The sequence below is a fragment of the Phoenix dactylifera genome, chromosome 11 (assembly GCF_051530095.1).
Source record: "Phoenix dactylifera cultivar Ajwa chromosome 11, Ajwa_hap1_PhDact_Kaust_v1.1, whole genome shotgun sequence".
NCBI lineage: Eukaryota > Viridiplantae > Streptophyta > Magnoliopsida > Arecales > Arecaceae > Phoenix > Phoenix dactylifera.
Genome location: NC_143200.1, coordinates 12,604,297 through 12,629,168, shown reverse-complemented (window position 1 = coordinate 12,629,168; position 24,872 = coordinate 12,604,297). Strand labels below are relative to the sequence as shown.

The window sequence follows — 24,872 nt, the reverse complement described above, 5'->3', positions numbered from 1 at the left end:
GTGATCCTATATTAGCTTATATAATTTTTCTTATATGAAGTCTGTAAACGAATATGACAAAAATAGAAAAATAAAATTATTTTTTTTCTCTTTTTCCTGTAACAGCTTATAGCAGTCAGTAATATTTTCTATTATTAATGTAATCCTATATCAGCCTTTATTTTTTTTTCTTATATGAAGTCTGTACACGAATATGACGAAATAGAAAAACAAAAATTACCTGCTATTATCGTACCCTCGGTACATGGAGCAATATTTTAGGTATCCATGATGATCTACTAGTCCAAACACAAATATAAACTCACCCAAATCTTTATTTTAGGATTGGTTTTTGACAATGTAAACTTAACATGATTATAAATATCTTCGTTGTCGACCAAATTCATTTATCCCACACAAATTCAACAAGTAAAAAAGAAAAAGAACAAAAATCCTAGCTATTTCTTCTCCCTCTCAATAGGGGAAGACTTTGCATACAATTATTTATAAATAATGTTAGACAAGTATTTGAGATAATTTTATGATTTTAATAACGCAAATGTTTGATTCAAGAATACCCCCATGGGAACCACATTTTACGATCAACAACCATCCCCGGTTGAGTACAACCTCACAAGCCGCCGGCCGAGCAATACTTGGTTAAATGGTGAACCCCCAAAAATTTCACGTGATCCCCGCAGGGTGGCTGCAAGTAACCATGAGATGGTCGGCATGTAGCCCTCCAGTGTACTCTCATCGTGATTCATCAAAAAACCCAACGTGCGGCCAACAAAAGGAGACGCGACGAGACGCCCGAATTCCAATCTTACCCCACCCCCCACCGCGGATCAAATCCTCGCCATCCATTTTAAAAAGATTCTATCTTTTATTAGTATGAAAATTGGTGATTCTAAGCGGGCAAGCTAGTTAAGGCCTTGGGCTGGCCCCTGAGATACCGCCGGGTCTTTCTCTATAACACCTTCTCGCAACCTTTGTCTCTATTTGTCCACCTCCAACCTCGAAGCAAGCAAGAGAGAAACACAGAAAAAAAAAAGCCTCCGAGAGACCTAAACGAGAAAAATGACTGGGCTTTTCCAGCCGTTGGACCGTGGAAAACCGATGCCTTTTCTCCTCCTGATCTCGAGCTAGAACGAGGTAAGACTCCTTCGATTCTTTTGACTCAACGCTTCCGCTTTCTTTCTATTATGTCAATGATGCTTAATTTTTATCAAAGCGGCGGATTGAGATTTTTTTTTTCTATTTGATATTTTAAGAGGAAGGCTGCTCAATTATATTTTGTCTTGTTTCAAAGTTTTTCTCATTTAAGGTCAGGAGGAACTTAATCTTTTTTTTCTTCTTCCAACTTGAGCCAATAGATGGGATTATCGTTGGTTTTGATTAAAAATTCCAAACTGGCCTCAAGCTGAACTCGAGAGATTATAAAATTGCATCCAAATATGAACTTTACTAATTTTTTTTATTGTTTATTTGATGATTAAATTTAAATCCGGATAATGGATGAGATTATATTATTAAATGAAGGAAGAAAATAAAAACAAGGTTTGGATTTTAGTTTAGCTTTTTCTGCCCTTTTAGCCTTTCGGCTCTTTCCGCAATCTTTACTTGTGGTTATTCTTTATTCTTGAATTTTCCATCTTTTCTTCTTTTTTTTTTTCTTGAGTCGTCCTTTTTCCTTCGATCTTAATTGTTGGTCCTTGCCTTGGAAAGTCTCTTTAATCTATTTTGACGTAGCAATTTATATTTGTTGGGTTGCTGTATCATACTCTTATGAGGAGTCGAGAGAAGGACAGGGGATGGGTGATCATTCGACCACACTGGAGTCTGAACTAGCGAGCACGTTGTTGCTTGTCAAGTTTCAATCACGCTCACCAAATGAACTTTGGAGTTCTAAGAAAATCGCATTCAAATCTTAAGAGACGTTGAAGGCTATTTTACAGGCAGAAATTTTATTAGAGGCATTAAAATTAGTAATTTTTAAAAAAATATTTATTTTAGAATTATTTTATATGGAAAAGGAATTGTTAAATTTGGCAGTACGATGATCAAGGAAAACATTTTAGAATTGCTTTATATGGAAAGGTATTACAAGCTTATTTAGAATTATTTTTAAGAGATTATTTTAGAATTATTTTTAGAATTACAAGCTTAAACATTTTATAGGTTCAATTGTGCCATGTCATGGTTCTTTGCTTGTAGTAACAGTAACAGAAAAAGCTTGTATCATCATTTTCTTTTATATGGTGGCTTCCTTGCTGGCAAAAGTTTTTGGTTGACTAGGCCTTAATTTTGAGGGGGAGTTTGTCATAAGAGTTTGTATTAGTTTAGCATCGTATATAATATGAAAAAAAAAATAAAAGGAGCGAAGTTTGCACTGACAGCATCCATGACCTGCCTAATAGCCATACCATATTAATTATTTCATTTGGACCCAACTTCTTACTTGATACTCCCTAAAGAACAGCCAACTCATGTGGCAATGTCATGGATTGCAAGCTAGCTTTTTCATGTCATCTTGCCGTGCACTCGTCAATTAAGCATGCCAATGCCATCTAAGGTACATGATTGCCAATGTAATCATCGAGCGAAGCTTGTTTCAAGCTTATGATTGACATGACATATCAAATTAGAATTTGTAAAAGCTAATGCTACCAATTGGGTGACGTAGCATGCGGAACAAAGGAAAAAGGAAATGAATAATCGTATGGCAATAAATTCTTATTGCTTTCTCCAGTTGGCAAAAAAGTATATATGCATGGCAGCTGTCCTACGTACTAAAGCTGTAACCAATGCTTTCCAACCATTTGCCATATACTTAGGCCAGTGTCCTCTCCCACCAACGGATCCATGGGGGCCTGCCGTTAAGACACACCGCCCCCCGTCCCAGTTGTGGATTACTTTAGCTAGTATGCACTGAATCCCTAAAGTGAAATGATTTAGACTGCTACAAAGGGATGCCCGATGCAGCAGGGAATTTGATGTCCCCTGTAAATCCAACTTCCGAACGAAATAGATTTTGTGTGATATTTTATGTTAACAGCTTTGCTCTAAGGTGTTTGTTTGGATGTTGCAACCAATTGAAGGAATTGAAGAGAGATAGGATTAAACTGCATTAAAATCTTTGGGTTTGCGGTATATACGTTGCGTCCACCAATATCTTACGTCTATGCCATATGGATTGTGGAGTTCGTGCCTTCGTAAGAGTCCTTCAAAGCAGTGTCGCACATGCTTGTCCAAGTCCACCACCTATGAAAGATTCTCCTTGCACACTTCACTTATGGTAATACTCTTAAGCGGCCATGGCGAGTAACGTGCTGACAAAAAGATTGCTTGGAAGCTACGTGTTGTAGAATGGAAGCCAAAACACGTGACCCAAGCTACGGTATCGTCTTATCTTATCGTATTATAAAACGGACGGTTTGTTGCAAATAAAGTTTATCGTTAGATGGTCCTTATCCTCGTTGATCATTCCCAAGTGGGCTTAAATTGTCGTCGTTTGCCCTCGTGCTTCTTCCTTCATTAGGCCAATTAAATTATTGTCATTTGCCCACGGGCTCTTTTCTGCACCATATGACCCTGCGTCTTTTACGCATTTTGTTTTGCCCTCCCATCTCGTGCGTCGAACGGACCTACATGATCTACATGATCTTGACACACGGTGCATTCACTGTATCGTCATACACGGCACCTAGCTTAATAAAGAAAGCAAAAATAATAAATGCATTCCTCTTGGGACTCTATGATGATAGGCCCATAATTTGGATATGAATGGAGCTTCATGACTCGGGCCCTGGTTGCGTAATATAAACAGCATAACAAACAATCCACAGATAAATGCTGATCTGTTATTCTAATTATTTCTTGCTGTTTATGTGCAGATTGTCTTTCTACGTAATTGTTATAGTTTGTCTTGCGTACAGGTAGAAGAAGAGGGAAAGAGGTTAAGAAGAGAGAGATGGAAGGGAGAGAAGGGAAGGACATAGAGAACAACGAAGGAGGAGCGATGGCAATGCCGGTGGCGGTGGGGGGAGAGGAGGAGGGAGAGGGGAGAGGGGTGATGGAGAGGAATGGAGTTGGAGGAGGAGGATCAGGCTTCTTCTACGAGGAGGAGGACAAGGAGATGGGGATGAGGGAGCCGCTGCTGCGGAGGCGCACCATGAACACCACCTCCCAGCTCGCCATCGTCGGCGCAAATGTCAGCCCCATTGAGAGTCTGGACTATGAGTAAGCTGCCAACCATCATCCCTTTCGTTCCACCTTCTTCTCAGATTTTTATTTTTCTTATATTTTCTTATTAAGTTTTGATGCCATGATTATTAGCCCAATGATAAGGTTGTGTCACAAGAGGTAAGGCTGCGTACATCTGATTCTCTCTGTATCCCTGCACTGGCAGGAGCCTAATGCGGGCCACCGTTTTTATTGAAGTGTTAATGAATATGAGACAGCAACTCCACATTGTTTTGAGTAATACATGATACATCTTGACTGCACCGCACATAGAAATTCTTTTTTGATTATGTCCAATGTTATCCAGCCTAGTTAATTTTCGACATCATGATTATCCATGTTTTGAAGTTTGCTTTTCTTTTCTTTTTCTTTTTTTTGATCAAGTTATCTCAAATGATATTCTTTTCTTTTCTTTTCTTTTCTTTTTGATCGAGTTATCTCGAATGATATGCTTTTCTTTTCTTTTCTTTTCATTTTTGATCGAGTTATCTCGAATGATATGGAATCATGGCATGGCTATTGCGCTTGTATCTGGTTATTTTGCATAATAGGACACCGGTTGACTTACAAAAGTACAATATTTTAACCATATCTTTCTATGCTTTCTTGTAGCTCTGTTATTTTGAATTTATAATTGTTATTTATAGCTAGTGATTCTGTTCGTGATGGACTATAGTAGATGATGTTCCTGTATTTTTGGTTCCTGATCATTTGGGGGCAAAAAGATGAGATCAGGAACCGTGCCAACAAGATGTCACACATCTTATAGAGCCTGTTTGTGTTGGGTTTGGATTATGGGTTTTGAAGTGAAGAACTTCCAAAGGGAGGTGTTTCCACCTCTTGACAGTGGAGTTATGTCATCACATATTTACTAGACAAGTCCTATCTTCCTTTCAGCATGAAGATGTTGTGCCTTTGGCGAAACAGATATTCACATATTTACTTTTTTTCAGAATTGTAGAGAATGATCTATATAAGCAGGACTGGAGGTCAAGGAGAAAAGTTCAGATATTCCAGTATGTTGTCCTGAAGTGGACCCTTGCTCTTCTTATTGGCCTGGGTACTGGGCTGGTTGGCTTCTTCAACAACCTTGCAGTTGAGAACATTGCTGGTTTTAAGTTGTTGCTGACTAATAATCTTATGCTTAAGGAAAGGTATGAATTCCACCAAATGCTCCCTAGGGATCGGCTAACTTCATGCAAAGTTGTTTTTTTTAAGCAATATGCATAGTTTAAGTTCTATTGAATAAATAGCTTGTCTGAGCATGTTAAAATTCATAATTTATTCGGCATAGGTTAAATTCTATCATCCAGCAAAATATTTGGAAACGTTTGGGAAATGTTGCATCCTAAAATACAATAACAGATTATAGTAAGAAGGAATGTAGAGAACAATAAGATATTCTTGGTTCTTATGTTCAAAAAAGTATTTGATGTAAGATACTAAAATTATGGCAATACATTATGTTCTCATGTTTGCTGAAAACAGGGATATGGAGAGATAAATAACATTCAGTGTTAGCTTGACATTCTACCACTAGTTTAGGTTCTTTTATGATCTTGGAACATTTATTAGGATTAACAATAACATTCACTTAGTTATGTATATCTGATAGGTAGTTGACAGGTCAATCTCTTCTGCTTTGTTACTCAGGTTTTTTACCATTTTTGGGTTGACATGATGTTTCTTTTTCTTTTTTTCTTTATGCAAGTTTCGTTGACATCGTGTAATCATTATTATGTTGTAATTTCTGTTAATTGAGTACATATATTTTCTTGTGGTTGATGTATATGATGATCTGGATTGATTACCTTTACTTGATAGACATTTTAAGTGGATAAGTGCATGATAGGTCATAGGTATATGATCTTTTTAGCTGCAGTAATTCCTGTACATAGCAGTAGAATCACATCTAGCTGTTCTCTTCGACATGTACATGAAAATCTATGACTGTATAATGCAAGACACAACATGATCCTGAAGGGAACAGGAGCTTACCTGTGTCATAAGATATTCCTAGAAACATGCTCCTATTCTGGCAGATTTTAGTCCATAGTTTTTATAAGTATAGCAAATTTGTCTTTCTGTCACTGTCCCTTATATGAAGTGGAAGATCAGATGCAGGGGGACACATTAACATGGAGCTGCTAAGTCCATGAACCCCACTATGAAAACATACGCAAAAGATTTCCTCCATCCTTTCATACTCTATTCCTCAAATGGTCTAAAGAAGAACAACAAAAGATACTACCCAATTCATAGGTGTCATAACTCATGGCTTGGTAGAGAAAATCAGAGTCAAAATTATGTGATCCTCACTGATACTAAAGGGTTGTTTGGTATTTTGCTTCTCCGAGATGTTTATTAAAACAATAAAAAAAGACCTACTCTTATGTGCAGATTTTATGAGAAAAGGGAGACCTGTTTTTATGTAAACTCTATTTTCGAAGTGCTATGACCTGTCAATCTTGTCCAAAACCGAGCCAACCAAAAATGCGTTTCAAAAACTCATTTACTTTAGGTTTCACATAGATTAATTTTAAATGAACAGCACAACAGAACAATCCTCAACTTTTGTAAGACCATACATTTTAAAACTTAAAAGACCCTTAGATCACTTGATACTAGAATTTGTATTAATTACATCTCTGTCATAATAAAGGTAGTTGACAAATGCAAGCGATCTAACGGTCTTACACCTAGTCATATGGTCACCCAATTAGCTCTCTCTGGTGTAATTTATAGTAATCTATTGTGGCTTCAATGTGACTAGAATGAGTCGACAATTAACATTCATGCATTTGAGTCAGAGGACCTCTCTAACTTGTGCAGACAATATATCACCTCCCATTTGACAGAGTCTTTTATTGGTTGGATTCTTCGCATGACCATCATGTGTGAAACATAAACCTGTGTCAGTACCATTATATATGACCAGTACGTATTGGAATAACCACACTAGCTGATGAGACATATTGTTTACTGTGGAACCTTAATGTGTGCAAATCTTTGGGTATCATTTGATTAGTTGTAATGATCTGATCGCTCAGGAATTTCTGAAAGCTCATCTTGAACATCAGAACAATTATGCATTGATCCTTCAGTGACCAAATAGTTGTGATTTTCCGTCTTTGGGTTTTGCGGCATTTAGTTGAAATGCATCTATATGCATAAAGTACAATGAGTTAATTATGTAAATATCCTGGCAGCGGATTGCAGAAGCATACAAACAAAATATAAAAATTGAAAGCTTTCTAATTGCACATAATCTTACCTGCTGTAATGGAATTGAAATCTACTACTTGATAAATAACATTCGCATCTGTAGAAAAAGTCCAAGTAAGTATTATGTCGTTCCAGTGCAGGTACCGAGAAGCATTTTTGGCATATGCTGGCTGTAATTTAGTTTTGGCTGCAGCAGCCGCAGCCTTATGTGCTTACGTTGCTCCTGCGGCCGCTGGGTCTGGCATCCCTGAAGTGAAAGCTTATCTCAATGGTGTTGATGCTCACTCTATATTAGCTCCCAGCACACTCTTCGTGAAGGTTATTCCAACCCTCATACTTTTGATTTATGTTTTGTGTCACATGCTACCATGAATGCAGAAATCCAATACAGATAAAGATTCAAGTTAAATGCAGTAGACATAAGGATTCAATTTCTGTTGCAATGTTTGTATGCACAAAAAAGGAAATTCATAACCCAGATCTGGCATGCAAATCTTCTTTCTCGTCAGATTCTCCTAAACACTAGATAGAAATCATTCACCATGGCAGAAAATAAGTCATTTTCGGAACCTCTTTCTTTACTTTTAAAGCTTCATTTCATCGCTAGCACATATGGCCAGTTCATGAAAGTCATGATCATCTGTAAACTTCTGTTTGGACCTGGATGTGGTCAAAGTTGAATTTCACTTGGTCACCCAGCCTAATCGGCTAAATATTATGTCGGTGTGCCATACCTTTTCTTAGAAGTTTCTTGCCTTCATAGTTCAACTCTACACTGCAATTTGTTGTTATCCTTCTATAATGACCAGAGATAAAGCACTCCAGACCAAGGTCCGCCGTACTGGTACCGGTCGGCGTACCGGTGGCCGGCCGGACCGGTACGGTACCGGTCCGGTCCGGTACGTACCGGCCGGTACCGGTACGGTACGCGGTGGTTTCAAAAACCACAGCGCGCGGCGCTGTGGTTCTAAAAAAAAAAATCGTACCGGTGCGAACCGGCTGGTTCGCACCGGTACGAGACTAGTACGGGCCCGAACCGGCCGGTTCAGATAAAAAACAGAAAAATACCGGTTTTTTTGCCGTTCCGGTACCGGTCTAGGACCGGACCGGTACGTACCGGCCCGTACCGGCCGGTACGGGCTGGTACGGCATTCCATGCTCCAGACTATTAATAACCATTTTGTCTATCAAAGAAGTGACAGAGGCTTAACAAGAAGTTCTACAATATGCTCAACTACAATAGTTATGTCAGCTCTGTTGGATTTAATGATTAAATGTTTTATTTTGTCGCCATCCTCTGGTGGTGCGGTTGGTTTGTGTGTGGGGTTGTTCTCACAAGGATGTGAGATCGAGTCTTCTTCCTGTGGTTTTTGCGTAAAAGCCTTTTGTGCAAGAAAGCTTGCACGAACGTAAAAGCACTTGCTTTTATGTTCGCTTGAGGGGCGCGTAAGGCCCAGGAGTCACGCTCGTCACGTCCACATGAAGGATCGCGCCCGCGAGGGGCACGACCGTGGCTTCGTGCCTCACGCGAAGAGTCGCACCCCGAGCACGACCGTGGTTTCGCGCCTCACGCGAAGAGTCGCGCCCCACAGGCATACGTCACGTAGAGGTCTATAAATAGACAACCTCTACAGATTAGAAACATATCATATCAGAAATAGAGGATTCCTAATCTCTCTTCTCTCTCTACTCTCTCTACCAGTTAAAATATTTCTTCCAATTTTTTTTTTTAAATGGGCTTGCTGCATATTGATTCTGGGTTCGAAGCCTTCTTTGATCCGTGCAAATCATCGAGGCAAAAGGAACGAGAGGCTGTTGTATCTCAGGAGTAAAACACCATCCAAGCCTAGTGCACTGTAAGGCGGCGAAATCTACTTCAAGAAAAGTGACCAACATACCACGTCTCAGCATCTCGGGTTCCATTTTTCTACTTTTACTTTTATTTTTTTCTGTTTTAGCCTATTACTGCCTATTATTTATTGAAGTAGAATAGTTTAGTTTTATTTCTGCTTCAAATTTATTTGCAACAATCTTGAAGTAGATTTTCCTACGTATAATAGGCTAGTAATTAGAGTTACCCCAATGGCCAATGCAAGTGACCCGGTTCCTCCTGAAAAGTTTAATGGAACTAATCTTAATCATTGGAGAGAGAAAATGGAAATCTCTTAACCACGCTTGGATTATTTTTCATAATTTTTGACTCTCCTCCAAATGAGGATGAGAATGAACCGGCTAGAACTTGTAATTTAGATGAATTTAAGAAGAAAGACTACCTGTGTAGGGGTAGGATTTTGTCCTATCTTTCTGATCCCCTTTTTGATGTCTATTGCACTCTAAAAATGATGGGGACATCAGCTAGGTCCCCATTTTATTTGCATATTTGCTTATTGTTATTTCTGGGTTTATTTGTGTTTTAGGATTTATTTGTGGTTTATTTTATTCTGGGCTTATTTGCATTTTAGGGCTTATTTATGGGGAATTATTTAATGTAAGGGGTTTATTTTAATTGTTCTTATGGGGGCCTATTTAAAGGGAACTTTTATGTTGATTAGGGTTTTGATGAAGAATTAAACATTTTCTCTCCACCTATTCTCCTCCTCTCTTCTTCTCTCCTCCTCTTCTCCTCCTCCTCCTCTTTCTCTTCTCCCTCTTCTTCTGTTCTGATTTACAATCCCGCTGAAGTTCTTCCTCCAGATTTGGTCCGGCATCAACTTGGTATCAGAGCCGTTGGCTTTGCCCCTGCTGCCAAAGCCACGAGCCAGATTATCTGCCAACGCCCGGGGTCTAGCTTCTCTCTCTCTCGGTTCTCACCAGAGGCAAAGGGAAACCCTGTCTGCGTGCCCTTCCCACCAGCCGTCACCACCGTGAACACCTCTACCACCCACCGCCAGACCACCGGTGGTTCTTCTGCGGTCTCCCAGAAGTTAAGCCGTAGCCGTCCGGGATCAAGCGTCACAGGCAAACAGCAAAAAAAAAAAAAGTCTGCAGCCGAGAGAGAAGAAAGAGCCACAGTCCCTGTGCCGGATTCCCCCCTCGCGTCCATCTGACTTGATCCCTCGGTCGTCGCCGTTGCCCCACCACCTGCAACCACCGGCAGCCGGTGTATGGCCGATCGTCGCCGGATTCCCGGATTCCTGTGGCCGCACGAATATTACGCCGTACGTCGACCACGGACACCGGAGCGCGTCGAAGGGCCACGTGTGACTCCCGCTGCCGGAAAGAGGAAGAGTGTCGCCGACCTGTTCTCGACCTTATCCCTTGGCCCTGTCGACGCACCCGCCGACCACTGCGCACAAGGAAATCCCGGCCACCACCACGACCAGCCGCCGCCTGTCGCCGCCGACAACGGAGCCACTGTCACCGTTCCGTTCGGCCGCTCCGCAACCACCGCCGAAGCGGCCGGAACGCCCTCCCGAATCGATCGGGAGGTTGAAGAAGGAGTTACGGTAACGGGTCAGTTCTAAACCCGTTACCCAACCCGATAACCCGGGTCTCCAACAAAAAAAAAAAATCACGTGATCTGCATGTGCCGGTTTTACAGTTATCGGAGCGGGTTTCATTCGAAACCGATAACCCGAACCCGTTAAGGTTCAAAAAAAAAAAATCCCGTAGGATCACGTGACCTGCACGTGTTCCCAAAAAAAAAAAGAAAAAAAAACTAACCTCTGTTTCTTTCGAGCCGCCGACGCCATTGCCGCCGCCCCCTGCCGTGCCGTCTCTGCTGCCGACGCCCTCTCCTCCGTCAACCGAGCCGCGCCGCCCCTGTGTCCGTGCCGTTCGGGCCTCGCTCCGCCTTCGCCGTCTCCGCCGGCCTCGCTCCGTCTTCGCCGTCTCCGCCCGTGCCGCCTCTTGCCGCCACCGAGATCCGCCATCGCCCGATTCCCGTGTTCTCCCTCCCCACCGAGCTGCACCGCCTTGCCGTCGTCGTCCCCGCCGCTCCCGCGACCGCCCGATTGCCACCACCGCTGCCTCCTACCCTCCTTAGTACTTGCTTCGCCGCTGCCCCTCTGCTCACCGCATCTCCATCGCCGTCGCACGCCACCGCAGCTCCGCCCCTCCTTACCACTGCCGACCGCCGCCTGCCGTTTTCTCCTTTCGCCGAGAGGCACCAAGCCCCTTCCCCTAACTCCATTTTTTCCCACCCCCTGTTGCAGTCATCCAAGCCACCATCGCGGGCTTCCTTGGCCCGCCTTCCACCAAACCCTCCCGTCTGGCCCTGTTGCCACTTGTCCAGCAGGCCACCAGCCCAGTCCGTCTCTACGGCCCGATTCTGTCCGTCAGCCCAAGGCCCTTGGCCGCAGGCCCTGTTTCAGGCCCAAGCCAGGGTGTTCTTCAGCCCATTTCAACAGCCCAGGAAGCCTTGTGCTGTAGATGCAGGTCCAAAACTCCAGCTAGCTCTGCCCGGCGCCAACTTCGTGTTCGAGACTCCACGAGCAGACGATTCTGGTCCACTGCATTCACCACAGGTAATAGGTTCTTCCTCCTTTGGGCTTGCTTATCTAAATATGTTCTAGTTCTCTTGCATGACAGCCCTATTTTGAAACTTATTTTCTTGTCAAACTGCAAAACCTAGAACATTTTCCACTACACCCGTCCTACCTACCAATTAAATCTAAATATTAAATTAGCACACCGTAGTGTCAGGATATCATCAACATCCATAGATCAGATTACTTTCAGACTTTGAATGACTGTAAAACGTGTTTGCAACCTAACTTCTTATAGTGACTAATTTTCTACTTTAATTCTGAAATAACCAAAGTACAAATTAGTAACATTTAATTTTAAGTTATTTTTGTGAAAAGTTGCTGATTTCTGAATTCATAGTAGGTTGCATTAGTGGGTTGCATCAGTAGGTTGTCCTGCATTACATTTGGACAATTAGGGTTCATTAGTAGCATTGCATATCATATCACCAACTAGAGTAGTTCCTGTATGCCCACCCGTAGTGGTAGAGAGTACCTCCTCACTGACTCTCAGACTCCTTTATCCACCATGGACCCCAGAGTTATACAAGATATTCTGGAACAATTAGCTGCAATACGAGCTGATCAAGACGAATTCAAACATGAGATCCGTGCTCTAGTACAACACCCTAGGACTCCGGAACCATCATCCCCAATTGCAGCTTATCCCGAGTTTGGTTTGACCACACCGCCTGTAGCTTTTCCTCATCCCCCTAGGAACCAACTTCATCCTGATCACCAGCGCGATTTTGATGAGCGATTACTTCGTACCGTACGAGTAGATGCCCCCACATTTGCTGGTCAATTAGAGCCGAGCATGTACCTTGATTGGAGAGCAGCCATGGACAATTATTTTGAGTGGTACGATATGACTGAAGATAGAAAAGTACGGTTTGCCAAAATGAAGCTTATTGGGCAAGCTCACTGGTACTGGCATAACGTTGAACATCGGCGTGAGACCCAGAGGCTTCCACGCATCACCACGTGGGAGGATATGAAAGAAAAACTGAATGAGAAGTATCTGCCATTCTCTTACCGACAACGCCTTATGGATAGGTGGCAGAAACTAACTCAAGGAACTTCAACTGTTGCCGATTACATTGCACAATTTGAGGAGTTTCACATGAGGTGCGGTGTAATCGAAGAGGAGACTGTTACTCTTTCTAGGTTTCGAGCCGGACTCCGTGAGGAGATCCAGAAAGAATTAATCCTCCGAGAGATTACTACCCTTGGCCAGGCATACCAATTGGCTCAAGACGTGGATAGTTTTTTACGAGTCCCTGTGGTGAGACGTACCGACTCTCGGTTCTTGCCCCCAGGAGCCCGACCTAATCAAAGCCATCTCCCACAACCCAGACCACTCTCCAACCATCCTTCCCAGCCCGATTCTAGCCAAACACCGACTAGGACGTTCCCGGTGCCTGCTCAAAGTACATCAACTGATAAAGGAAAAGGCATATTAAGGTCCAACCCGCCCTTAAGAAACCAAACCCAGTGTTTCAGGTGCCAAAAGTTTGGTCATATTGCGTCCCAATGTAATGCCAAGACCTATTTAATGACTGAACTGGAAGCAGGAACCCAGGATACTGAATGTGTCGAAGAAGTCTATGAACCAAACATCGAGGATTTTGTAGATGACTTTGGAGATGAAAAGACCGGGTTAGAGTTTGTTCAGACTGAATACCAAAATGAGCCCACTGATAGTAATGACCAAAACCATAGGCTCCATGTGGTTAGGTACACACTAGCCCAAACAAAGACCGAACAAGACTGGCGAAGAACCTCCCTATTTTATACACTTATTAAGATCAATGGTAAAACATGCAAAATCTTATTTGATAGCGGGAGTTGCATCAATGCCATTGCGTCTGGAGTTGTTTCTCGCCTTGGCCTGAAATCTACCCCTCATCCTAATCCATATAAAGTAGCCTGGGTAGATAAGACGTCCATTTCGATTTCAGAAAGATGCCTTGTCCCGATTCAATTTCTATCTTATAAAGACGAGATTTGGTGCGACTGCCTTCCGATGGACGTAGGTCAAGTCATTCTAGGAAGACCTTGGTTATACGATAGGGACGTCACACTTCATGGTCGGTCAAATTCGTGTAGTTTTATGTTCCAGGGTCGGAAAATTATACTGAATTCATTGCCTCCTAGAGAGCCCGGCCCTGAGAAGAAGGGTGCTACACCACAAAAAGAAGAGTCACTTCACATCATTACTTCGAAAGAGGTAATGAAAGATATCGAAAGCCATTCACCTGTGTTCGCCCTTGTGGCTAGAGTTATTAATGTGGAGTCAAATGTCGAACATCCGGCCGCCGTAGTTCCTCTGTTGAAGGAGTTTCACTCTGTCTTCCCAACTGATCTTCCAGAGACACACCCTCCAATGCGTGATATCCAGCACGTAATTGATCTCATTCCTGGAGCGTCACTGCCAAATCTTCCCCACCATAGACTCAATCCAAACGAGCATACTGAACTGAAACACCAAGTTGACGAACTCGTCACTCGAGGGTATATTCGTGAGAGTTTGAGTCCCTGTGCTGTACCTGCACTCCTCACTCCCAAGAAAGATGGCTCTTGGAGGATGTGCGTCGATAGCCGTGCTATCAATAAAATCACGGTTAAGTATCGTTTTCCCATTTCTAGGCTGGGCGACCTTTTAGACTATATGTCTGGTGCTACAGTTTTTTCCAAGATCGACCTAAAGAGTGGGTACCACCAGATTCGGATTCGTCCTGGGGATGAATGGAAAACTGCATTCAAAACCAAAGATGGACTCTACGAATGGTTAGTAATGCCTTTCAGATTAACAAATGCTCCAAGTACTTTTATGAGGGTGATGACACAGATCTTTCGACCTTTCTTGAACAAATTTGTCGTTGTATACTTTGATGACATCCTCATTTATAGTCAAACTCAAGAGCTCCATCTCTCACACCTAAGGCAGGTTTGTGAAGTCCTGCGGAAAGAAAGCTTCTTTGCAAACCCTAAGAAGTGTGCCTTCCTGACTAATCACGTCACTTTCTTAGGATTCATAGTATCTTCCAAGGGTGTATCCGCTGATCCAGAAAAAGTAAGCGCGATAGTCGATTGGCCTGAGCCCAAGACCTTAGCCGAGGTACGTAGTTTTCATGGTCTGGCTACTTTCTATCGTCGCTTCATTAGGAATTTTAGTTCAATAATGTCTCCCATCACAGATTGCATGAAGAAAGGAGACTTTATCTGGACTAAGTCGGCATCCCAAGCATTTAAAGATATTAAGCATAGGATGACCGAAGCACCTGTCTTGCGCCTCCCTGATTTCACTAAGGTATTCGAGGTCGCATGTGATGCCTCTGGCGTTGGTATAGGTGGTGTGTTAAGCCAAGAAGGTCACCCTGTCGCGTTCTTTAGCGAAAAGTTAAGTGATGGCAGGTTGCGTTATTCCACCTATGATAAGGAATTCTATGCGGTAGTGCAAACTTTGCGACATTGGCGACACTATTTGCTACCGCAAGAATTTGTTCTGTATTCAGACCATGAGGCTTTAAAGTATCTCAATTCTCAAAAGAAATTAAACCTTCGACATGGCCGATGGATTGAGTTTCTACAAGCCTATACTTTTGTGCTGAAACATAAAGCTGGAGTTGAGAATAAGGCTGCTGATGCGCTCAGTCGACGGATCTTCCTCCTATCCATGATGAGCACTGAAGTAATTGGTTTTGAAAGGATCAGGGAACAATATACCACCTGTCCCGATTTTAGTAATGTATACCTGACCTTACGAGATGGAGTAGAGAGAGCACGATGAATTCTTTTTACACGATGATTATCTCTTTCGCTCCGACCGTTTGTGTATTCCTCGAACTTCTTTGAGAGATTTTCTAGTATGGGAAATACACGCTGGAGGACTGTCTGGGCATTTCGGGAGAGACAAAACCATTGAGATGGTGGAAAGACGTTTCTTCTGGCCGAGTCTCAAGAGAGACATGGCCAAGATCGTCGCTCAGTGTCGCACATGTCAATTAGCCAAACAACGTAAACAGAACACTGGGCTTTACACTCCACTACCTGTTCCTGATTGTCCGTGGCAAGATGTTAGCATGGATTTTGTGTTAGGGCTTCCACGTACCTCGACCAAACACGATTCCATTTTTGTAGTAGTGGACCGATTCTCTAAAATGGCTCATTTTCTCCCATGTTCTAAGACTTCTGATGCTTCTAGGATTGCGAAACTCTATTTTGACGAAGTCGTTAGACTCCATGGTCTTCCTAAATCTATTGTGTCCGATAGGAATGTTAAATTTATGAGCTATTTTTGGAAAACTCTTTGGCACATGATGGGTACCAAATTAAAATTTTCCTCTGCCTATCATCCCCAAACTGATGGCCAGACCGAAGTGGTCAACCGAAGTCTAGGGAGTCTTCTCAGATGTCTGGTAGGTGAGCATACTAGGACTTGGGATCTCGTGTTACCAACTGCCGAGTTTGCATATAATAGTTCGGTCAATAGGACCATAGGCATGAGTCCTTTTGAAGTGGTGAATGGCTATAAACCTAGGCAACCTATAGACTTGATTCTCATGTCTCATCAACATAGAGTCTCTGAGTCTGCACAATCATTTGCTTCACACCTGCATTCATTGCATCAGGAGATCAGCAAGCTTATTCACTCTAATAACTTAAAATATAAATCCTTTGCTGATTTGCACCGACGTTATAAAGAATTAAATGGAGGTGATTCAGTCATGGTAAGAATTAGACCTGAACGACTTCCTTCGGGGACGTTCAAAAAGTTGCAATCTCGTAGTGCGGGACCGTTCAAAGTCCTAAAGAAAATCAGTTCGAATGCGTATGTTGTAGATCTTCTTGAAGACTATGGGATTAGTGCGACATTTAATATTGAAGATTTAGTCCCATACAAGAAATCAACATTCATTCCTTCTGACCCTTTTGTTGATACATCCACTGTTGTTGATCACCCTGCTCTAGCACCTGCTAGTGAGCCTCCACCTCCACAGTTTCATGCACGCAGAGAACACATAGAACATATATTAGATGAGCAGGTTATATCTACCAGGAGAGGAAGCTACCAACGTTACCTTGTTCGGTGGAAAGGTCGATCCGAATCAGATGTGTCGTGGATTTCGCGAGCTGAGTTGCAGCGCCTTGACCCGGATCTTCTGGAGCAGTACGACAGCCGACCCGATTTACACTCGACAGGGTCGAGTTTTTCTCACCCGGGAGGAGTTGATGGGGACATCAGCTAGGTCCCCATTTTATTTGCATATTTGCTTATTGTTATTTCTAGGTTTATTTGTGTTTTAGGATTTATTTGTTGTTTATTTTATTCTGGGCTTATTTGCATTTTAGGGCTTATTTGTGGGGAATTATTTAATGTAAGGGGTTTATTTTAATTGTTCTTATGGGGCCCTATTTAAAGGGAACTTTTATGTTGATTAGGGTTTTGATGAAGAATTAAACATTTTCTCTCCACCTATTCTCCTTCTCTCTTCTTCTCTCCTCCTCTTCTCCTCCTCCTCCTCTTTCTCTTCTCCCTCTTCTTCTGTTCTGATTTACAATCCCGCTGAAGTTCTTCCTCCAGATTTGGTCCGGCATCAAAAAACCTCTAAGAAGATTTGGGATGATCTTAATAAAAAATATGGTATCCAAGATGCCGGAATGGATAAGTATACTGCTAGTCAATTCCTGTCTTATAAGATGGTAGACACGAAGCCCATAGGCTTAAGGGGAATGGGTATAACTGAGAGCCTTCAAGTTGCTTGTACCATTGACAAGCTTCCACCTTCTTGGAAAGATTTTGGGTTGTCCCTAAAACATAAGACCGAGGAAATGAGCATGAAAATCCTATTATCTGCCATTAGAATCCAAGAGCAACATCTTGAGAAAGACAATGAGCAAATCATGAACCCTGAGTTTCTAACTAAGGTGAACTTTGTAGAAGGCCAGAATAAAACCTATAGGTTCAAAAACTCCAAATTTGAAAAGGGTGGACCTAAGAATAAAGGAAAATCCATGAAGCCAAAATACCAAATCAATAAGAATGATCGGAGGCCGATTTACTACAATTATGGAAAATCCGGTCATATGGCACGAGTATGCCAGATGAAGTATTAGAACTATGAACATGCACCTCCTCAACCTGCCAATCCACAAACCAACATGGTGTTATCCAGTACTGGCCCTACTAGTACTGATGATCGGTATGTAACTTTAAGTTCAGAGTTAAATTTGGCAATTCATTCTACCGATTGGTTAGTGGATACAGGTGCGAATGTTTATATGTGTACTGATCGTACCCTATTTACTGTTTATCAGGTTCGGAGCGGCCTAACAATGATTATGGGAAATTCTACCTTGGCACGAGTACTTGGAACTGGGAAAGTACTCTAAGGCTTACATCTGGGAATGTGCTTCCTCTATTTAATGTGTACCATGTGCCCGCAGGAAGGAGGAATCTGATCAGTGGATCTCTTCTGATAAGGAGTGGCTATTCTTTGTTATTTCAATCTAAGAAAGTGATTATAACAAAGAATGGAACATTTGTAGGCAAAGGCTATGAGTGTGATGGCTTATATGTAATTAATAAAATGAATGATGTACCTTTGGATATTCCTTCTTATAGCAATAATAAAGTTATTCTTTCAGTATGTTCTTCATTTCTTTGGCATGCTAGATTAGGACATGTGAATAATAATACTATTAAAAGAATGATTAGTTCTGGTTTATTGCCTAATGTTACATTAGATAAAAAGAAAATTGTCTAATTTGTGTTCAGTCTAGGCAACCTAGAAAACCATTTAAAATGGTAAATAGAAATTCAACTTTATTAGAATTAATACATTCAGATGTATGTGATCTAAATGGAACTTTGACTAAAGGGGGTAGAAGGTATTTCATTACCTTCATAGATGATTATTCTAAGTATTGTCAAGTTTATTTGATGAAATCTAAAGATGAAGCATTTGAGATGTTTAAGACTTATAAATCTTTAGTAGAAAATCAATTTGACAAGAGAATAAAGATTTTCAGGTCAGATAGAGGAGGAGAATACACCTCTAATGACTTGAATGAATTCTGTAGAGTTAATGGAATTCTACATGAAGTAACACCTTCCTATTTACCTCAGTCTAATGGAGTGGTTGAAAGGAAAAATCGGACTCTGCAAGATATGGTAAGATCTTTGCTTGCCAACTTAGGTTTACCTGAGGTTTGGTGGGGGGAAGCAATGCTTACTGCATGTTTCCTGCTTAATAAGGTTCTGTTGCTGGTGGTCCAAACCGAGAACGATTGGCACAGCGGTGTGAACGGGGTTCCCTTTGAGTTGCTTTGGTTGCGCTCCGCCCTCCGCCGTGAAACCTGCAAGCAAGCCTCGCACCACCACCGGGGTAGTGGGGGCCCTCCGACGATCAAGTCAGAGGAGATCGAAGGAGAAGGAGAAGGAGAAGGTAGCAGGTGAGATGATACTCTGGAAGATATATCTTACCCTCCCTCTTTCCCCCAGCCTCATATATATCAGGCTGGGGGGTTTTTCCGGGGATTCGTCATCGTGTGGCACGATGGGGCTGCCACTGACATGGCCGTTACAGGGCGTCGTGGGGCAGCGCTGGGTACAGCCATGGCAGGGCATAGTGGAGCTCCGCTTTGTACGGCTGTTACAGGGGATCGTGGGGCAGCGCCAGATACGGCCGTTGCAGGGAGTAGTGGAGCAGGGGGCCGCGGCGTGCCTCAGAGGAACAGTCTGTTGTTGTCGAGAGATTGCCGACTCGGGGTCGGATTGCTGGATCAAGGGGCAGCCGACTCGGGGTCGGGCTGCGGAGCCGAAGATATCCGACCCGAGGTCGGATTGCTGGATCAAGGGGCAGCCGACTCGGGGTCGGGCTGCGGAGCCGAAGATATCCGACCCGAGGTCGGATTGCTGGATCAAGGGGCAGCCGACTCGGGGTCGGGCTGCGGAGCCGAAGATATTCGACCCGAGGTCGGATTGCTGGATCAAGGGGCAACCGTAGTCTTCCTGGGCGCGCGTGCCGGTCACGTGGGGCATGGTGGCTAAGTTCCCCCGTAACAGTAGCCCCCCACTCCCGAGCCTGGAACCAGGAGGGGAACGGGTGAAGGGAGTGATGCTTCGAGATTGCCGCCATCCCTCGGAAAGGCGCGCGCGCTCCGAGCTTCCCGCCTTCTTTATGGCGTATGGCAGTTGTCGCTGATCTGGCGGTCTGCGGATTTCGGCGGACATCCTTCCTTAATGGCGTCGATTCGCCTTTGGGGCGCGAACAAACTTTCGGCAGCCAGGCGTCCTCTGGTGTCACCGAGGCGTCACCCGCCTTTCCGCCTATTTAACCGGGGGCCCTCCCCCGTCCGCCTTTCTCTTCACAGGCATCTTCAAGTTTCTCCCTTGTGCCGCTGCCGTTGCCGCCGAACTGTTCGTTCGCTCCTCCTTTGACGCTCTCGGAGCCGTTCTTCCTTCCTTTCCGGTGAGTTGCCCCACTCTTCAATTTAGGGCTCTCCGTACTTTCTCCTTTCGTGTTAGTGTACTCCAGTCGTTCCGGTGCCTTCCCCCCTCTTGACCCCGTCCTGACCGTAGGTTCACTGGCCATTAGGGATGGACGAAGTAAGGGCGGACCGCATTCGGTCGGAGCTGGTCCCTGAAGACCTAGATAGGTTCGTGGCCCGGTACCACCTTCCCGAAGCCTGCAACATTACGCTCCCGGGGCCTGAGGAGAGGATGTCTCATCCTCCTCCAGGGAAGGTCGCCATCAATGAGGACATCCTTTGGGCTGGGTTCCGCTTTCCCCCCTCGGACTTAGTCGTGCAGGTGCTTCGGGGTTTAAGAGTGGCGCCGACGCAACTGGTGCCGAACTCATGGCGCACCCTGACGGCCTTCCAGGTTCTCTACCGCATGCATGAGGTTCCCGCCACCCTGAATGTCTTTTGGGAATGCTACGGCCTGAACGGCCACCCCCGGGACAGAGGGTGGTGGTGCTTCGCGGCGCGGCGAGGGTGCGGCCTCGTCAAGGATGCTCCTTCCTCCATTCACGGCTGGAAGGAGCGTTTCTTTTTCATTGACGTAGATCCCTCTTGGGGAATCGGGACAACCTGGGAGACGCCGATGAAGTCCCCGATCGGCTTATCGAGGTTGTCGAGGGAGGAGTCCATTGGCGTTGCCGTCTTGAGGGGGCTGGTTGTCGAGGGCCGGCTTCCCCCGGTGGCCCGCCTTATTTCCGAGGATGCCTTGGTGAACGTCGGTCTGAGCTCGGTCCCCGCCGACCGTGAGCCCGCCACCACTTCTTTTTTAGCTCTTTTCTCCTCTTTCGTTTCTTCTTTCCATCAGTTTCTCAGTCTCCGACCATCTCGTCCTTTTTGCAGAAATCGACGACGTCATGCGGTCGGACAAGGCGATGGCTGTCAGTAGGGCGTCCCTACTGGAAGCGGTCCGGAGGAAGAAACGGACTCCTCCGAGCGGGGTCCCACCGGCGAAGAAGTCCCGCCAGCAGGCGACTCCGACGCCGACAGACGGGTCCGGACCCACCGATCAGGGGGACGCCGCGGGCTCGGACCGACAGTTGACGCCGTATCAGCCCTCCGGTGATGAGACTACCGCTTTTCCGGAGGCGTCACCCGGGCGCGCCCGAGACGGCCGGGTCGGACGCGATCGGTCCCCAGCCCGGCCTTCGACTCGGTCGGCTTCGGATGATACGAGAAGGAGCGCGCCGAGGCCCCGGCCGAGCGGGACCCTGTCGATTTCTGGAGCGGCCCCCGCCCCGAGCACGGTCAGCATGACTCTCCCCCAAGCAATGGGTAAGGGTAAGGCCGCAGAACCACCGTCCGGCTCCGGGGCGAAGTCGGGGTCAGCCTTCACTTTCGCCGGCGCCCGAAACCTCATCGAGACGGTGCTGCTGGAGAGTGACCGTAGGCGGGTCCGGCAGATGGGGATCCCTGACGTCGGAGCTGCCAGCTGCGTCTGTCTCATGTCGGTGAGTGTTCTTCTGGCCGCTTTCGTCATTTATAGGCTCTATTGATCCCCGCCTGACGCCCTCATTTTTCCTATCTCTTAGCTCGCCCAGTACATGATCCGTCTGGAGGAGAGCCACGAGGAACAGGCGAGGCTTCTGGCGAGGGCCGAGAGCCGACTGAAAGCTGTAGAGGAGGGAGGCCAGGCTGCGGCAGGGAGGACAACCAGGGACCTCGAGACGAGGCTCCAGGTGGCCGAAGAGCGGGTACTCGGCTTCGCCGCCCTCGAGAGGCAACTGTTGGAGACTCAGGAGCAACTCAAGGTTGCCTCGGGTCTCGAAGGCGAGATCAGGAAGGCGGAGGAGCGGGCCGAAGAGCAGTCCCGGAAGGCTGCCGACTTCCGGGAGAGGTGGGAGAAGGCCCAGCAGTCAGCCGACAACGCCCGCAACCGAGCCCGATCTCTTGAAGCCAAGCTGGCCGAATTGGAATCGGCCTTGGAGGAGTCCCGCGCGAGCAACCAGGAGCTTCATTCGCGCCTGGAGGAGGCTGAGGCTGCTCGCGTTGCTGCCGAGGCGAAGCACATGGAGGCTCGGGCCGATCTGCTGAGGGTCTCCTCCGAGGCGGACGACCGGATTGTGGCGAAGGTCATAGAGGCGAAAGCTCAGATTACGGAGCGAGCGGAGGCGGCGCTGGCCGAGAAGAGCGCGGAAATCGGGCGTCAGGCGGTACAGGCCTATCATCAGTCCGCCGAGTTCATCCGTGACATGTCGGACGCGGGGTCCGACTCCTTTATCTTAGGCTTCGATGAAGGCCTGGCGAGGGTGTCCGCTAGATACCCCGAAATTGACCTGAGTGGGGTCTCCCTCCTCGACTCCCCTTCGATGCCATTGCCTGCTGATTCTCCAACTGTCTCCCTACCCCTTGCGGGTGTGCTCGCCTTTCCCGACCCAGGGGTTCCTCCAAGCTGACCCTCTGTATTTTTCTTTGTTCTTTTCTTTGTATGTTGGCGTTTTGCCATGTTGTATGGGTCTCGGCCCTGGTGCAACGAAAGTTAATGCAAACAGAGTGTTTCCTCATTTCACTTTCATCCTTCCTCTTTTTAACTCTCGGTAGCGCCTCGCCGACTCCTGACTCTTGAAGTTCCTCCGGCGCTAGGCCAGGCATCCGAGGGTTAGGCCTCAGGAAATTCATCCGGCGCTAGGCCAGGCATCCGAGGGTTAGGCCTCAGGAAATTCTTCCGGCGCTAGGCCAGGCATCCGAGGGTTAGGCCTCAGGAAATTCTTCCGGCGCTAGGCCAGGCATCCGAGGGTTAGGCCTCAGGAAATTCATCCGGCGCTAGGCCAGGCATCCGAGGATTAGGCCTCAGGAAATTCTTCCGGCACTAGGCCAGGCATCCGAGGGTTAGGCCTCAGGAAATTCTTCCGGCGCTAGGCCAGGCATCCGAGGGTTAGGCCTCAGGAAATTCTTCCGGCGCTAGGCCAGGCATCCGAGGGTTAGGCCTCAGGAAATTCTTCCGGCGCTAGGCCAGGCATCCGAGGGTTAGGCCTCAGGAAATTCATCCGGCGCTAGGCCAGGCATCCGAGGATTAGGCCTCAGGAAATTCATCCGGCGCTAGGCCAGGCATCCGAGGGTTAGGCCTCAGGAAATTCTTCCGGCGCTAGGCCAGGCATCCGAGGGTTAGGCCTCAGGAAATTCATCCGGCGCTAGGCCAGGCATCCGAGGATTAGGCCTCAGGAAATTCTTCCGGCACTAGGCCAGGCATCCGAGGGTTAGGCCTCAGGAAATTCTTCCGGCGCTAGGCCAGGCATCCGAGGGTTAGGCCTCAGGAAATTCCGCTCGTTGGTCGGCCACGGCTGGCGCAAGCCGAGGCGACCGGTCGGGGCTTCAGGCTAGTCTGCCCCCGGGATGGTCATCGGGTTAGCCTGGCATCCGAGGGCCGAGCCTCGGGGAATTCCGCTCATTGGTCGGCCAAGGCTGGCGCAAGCCGAGGCGACCGGTCGGGGCTTCAGGCTAGTCTGCTCCTGGGATGATCATCGGGTTAGCCTGGCATCCGAGGGCCGAGCCTCGGGAAATTCCGCTCGTTGGTCTGCCAAGGCTGGCGCAAGCCGAGGTGACCAGTCGGGGCTTCAGGCTAGTCTGCTCCCGGGATGATCATCGGGTTAGCCTGGCATCCGAGGGCCGAGCCTCGGGAAATTCCGCTCGTTGGTCGGCCAAGGCTGGCGCAAGCCGAGGTGACCGGTCGGGGCTTCAGGCTAGTCTGCTTCCGGGATGATCATCGGGTTAGCCTGGCATCCGAGGGCCGAGCCTCGGGAAATTCCGCTCGTTGGTCGGCCAAGGCTGGCGCAAGCCGAGGCGACCGGTCGGGGCTTCAGGCTAGTCTGCTCCCGGGATGATCATCGGGTTAGCCTGGCATCCGAGGGCCGAGCCTCGGAAAATTCCGCTCGTTGGTCGGCCAAGGCTGGCGCAAGCCGAGGTGACCGGTCGGGGCTTCAGGCTAGTCTGCTCCCGGGATGATCATCGGGTTAGCCTGGCATCCGAGGGCTGAGCCTCGGGGAATTCCGCTCATTGGTCGGCCAAGGCTGGCGCAAGCCGAGGCGACCGGTCGGGGCTTCAGGCTAGTCTGCTCCCGGGATGATCATCGGGTTAGCCTGGCATCCGAGGGCCGAGCCTCGGGAAATTCCGCTCGTTGGCCACGCGCCTGTCGCTTGCCGCTCGACGGGATTTCTCCGTGGCCAGCTACGATCGTGTTTCTCCTATTCTCCAAGCGTCGCCTGGGGAACACCAGAAGGGTATTAAATGCTAATTGAGGCGTTACCTGGGAAATCGGATCGCCAGTTGCTGCTTGCAAGGAGTGTCAGTTAAGCGGCCGCGATACGCGCGCTCTTCGAGGCGGATGCGGCCTGGGCGCGAGCGGAGATACGTGGGCCGTGGGATACACACCGTCCGGAGTGTCCTGCATGAAGAATGCAATTAAGGAGAACGACGCTTAGGAGATCGTGGGAG

General features: G+C 46.5%; 1 protein-coding gene across 3 annotated transcripts in view; it reads left to right on the top strand.

Moving 5' to 3' along the window:
* Window positions 1-899: 899 nt before the first annotated feature.
* Window positions 900-24,872, top strand: part of LOC103718884 (chloride channel protein CLC-c-like) — a 37,100-nt gene continuing 13,127 nt past the window's right edge. Inside the window, exons 1-4 of one of the 3 annotated variants that reach the window (XM_008807885.4) lie at window positions 900-1,134; window positions 3,902-4,221; window positions 5,178-5,378; window positions 7,590-7,767. In XM_008807885.4, the coding sequence (XP_008806107.2) occupies window positions 3,953-4,221; window positions 5,178-5,378; window positions 7,590-7,767 (648 nt within the window). In that variant the 5' untranslated portion in view covers window positions 900-1,134; window positions 3,902-3,952. Of the gene's footprint in view, window positions 1,135-3,875; window positions 4,222-5,177; window positions 5,379-7,589; window positions 7,768-24,872 lie in introns of all 3 variants that reach the window. The other 2 variants (XM_088706835.1, XM_026809199.3) reach the window with 2 other exon arrangements.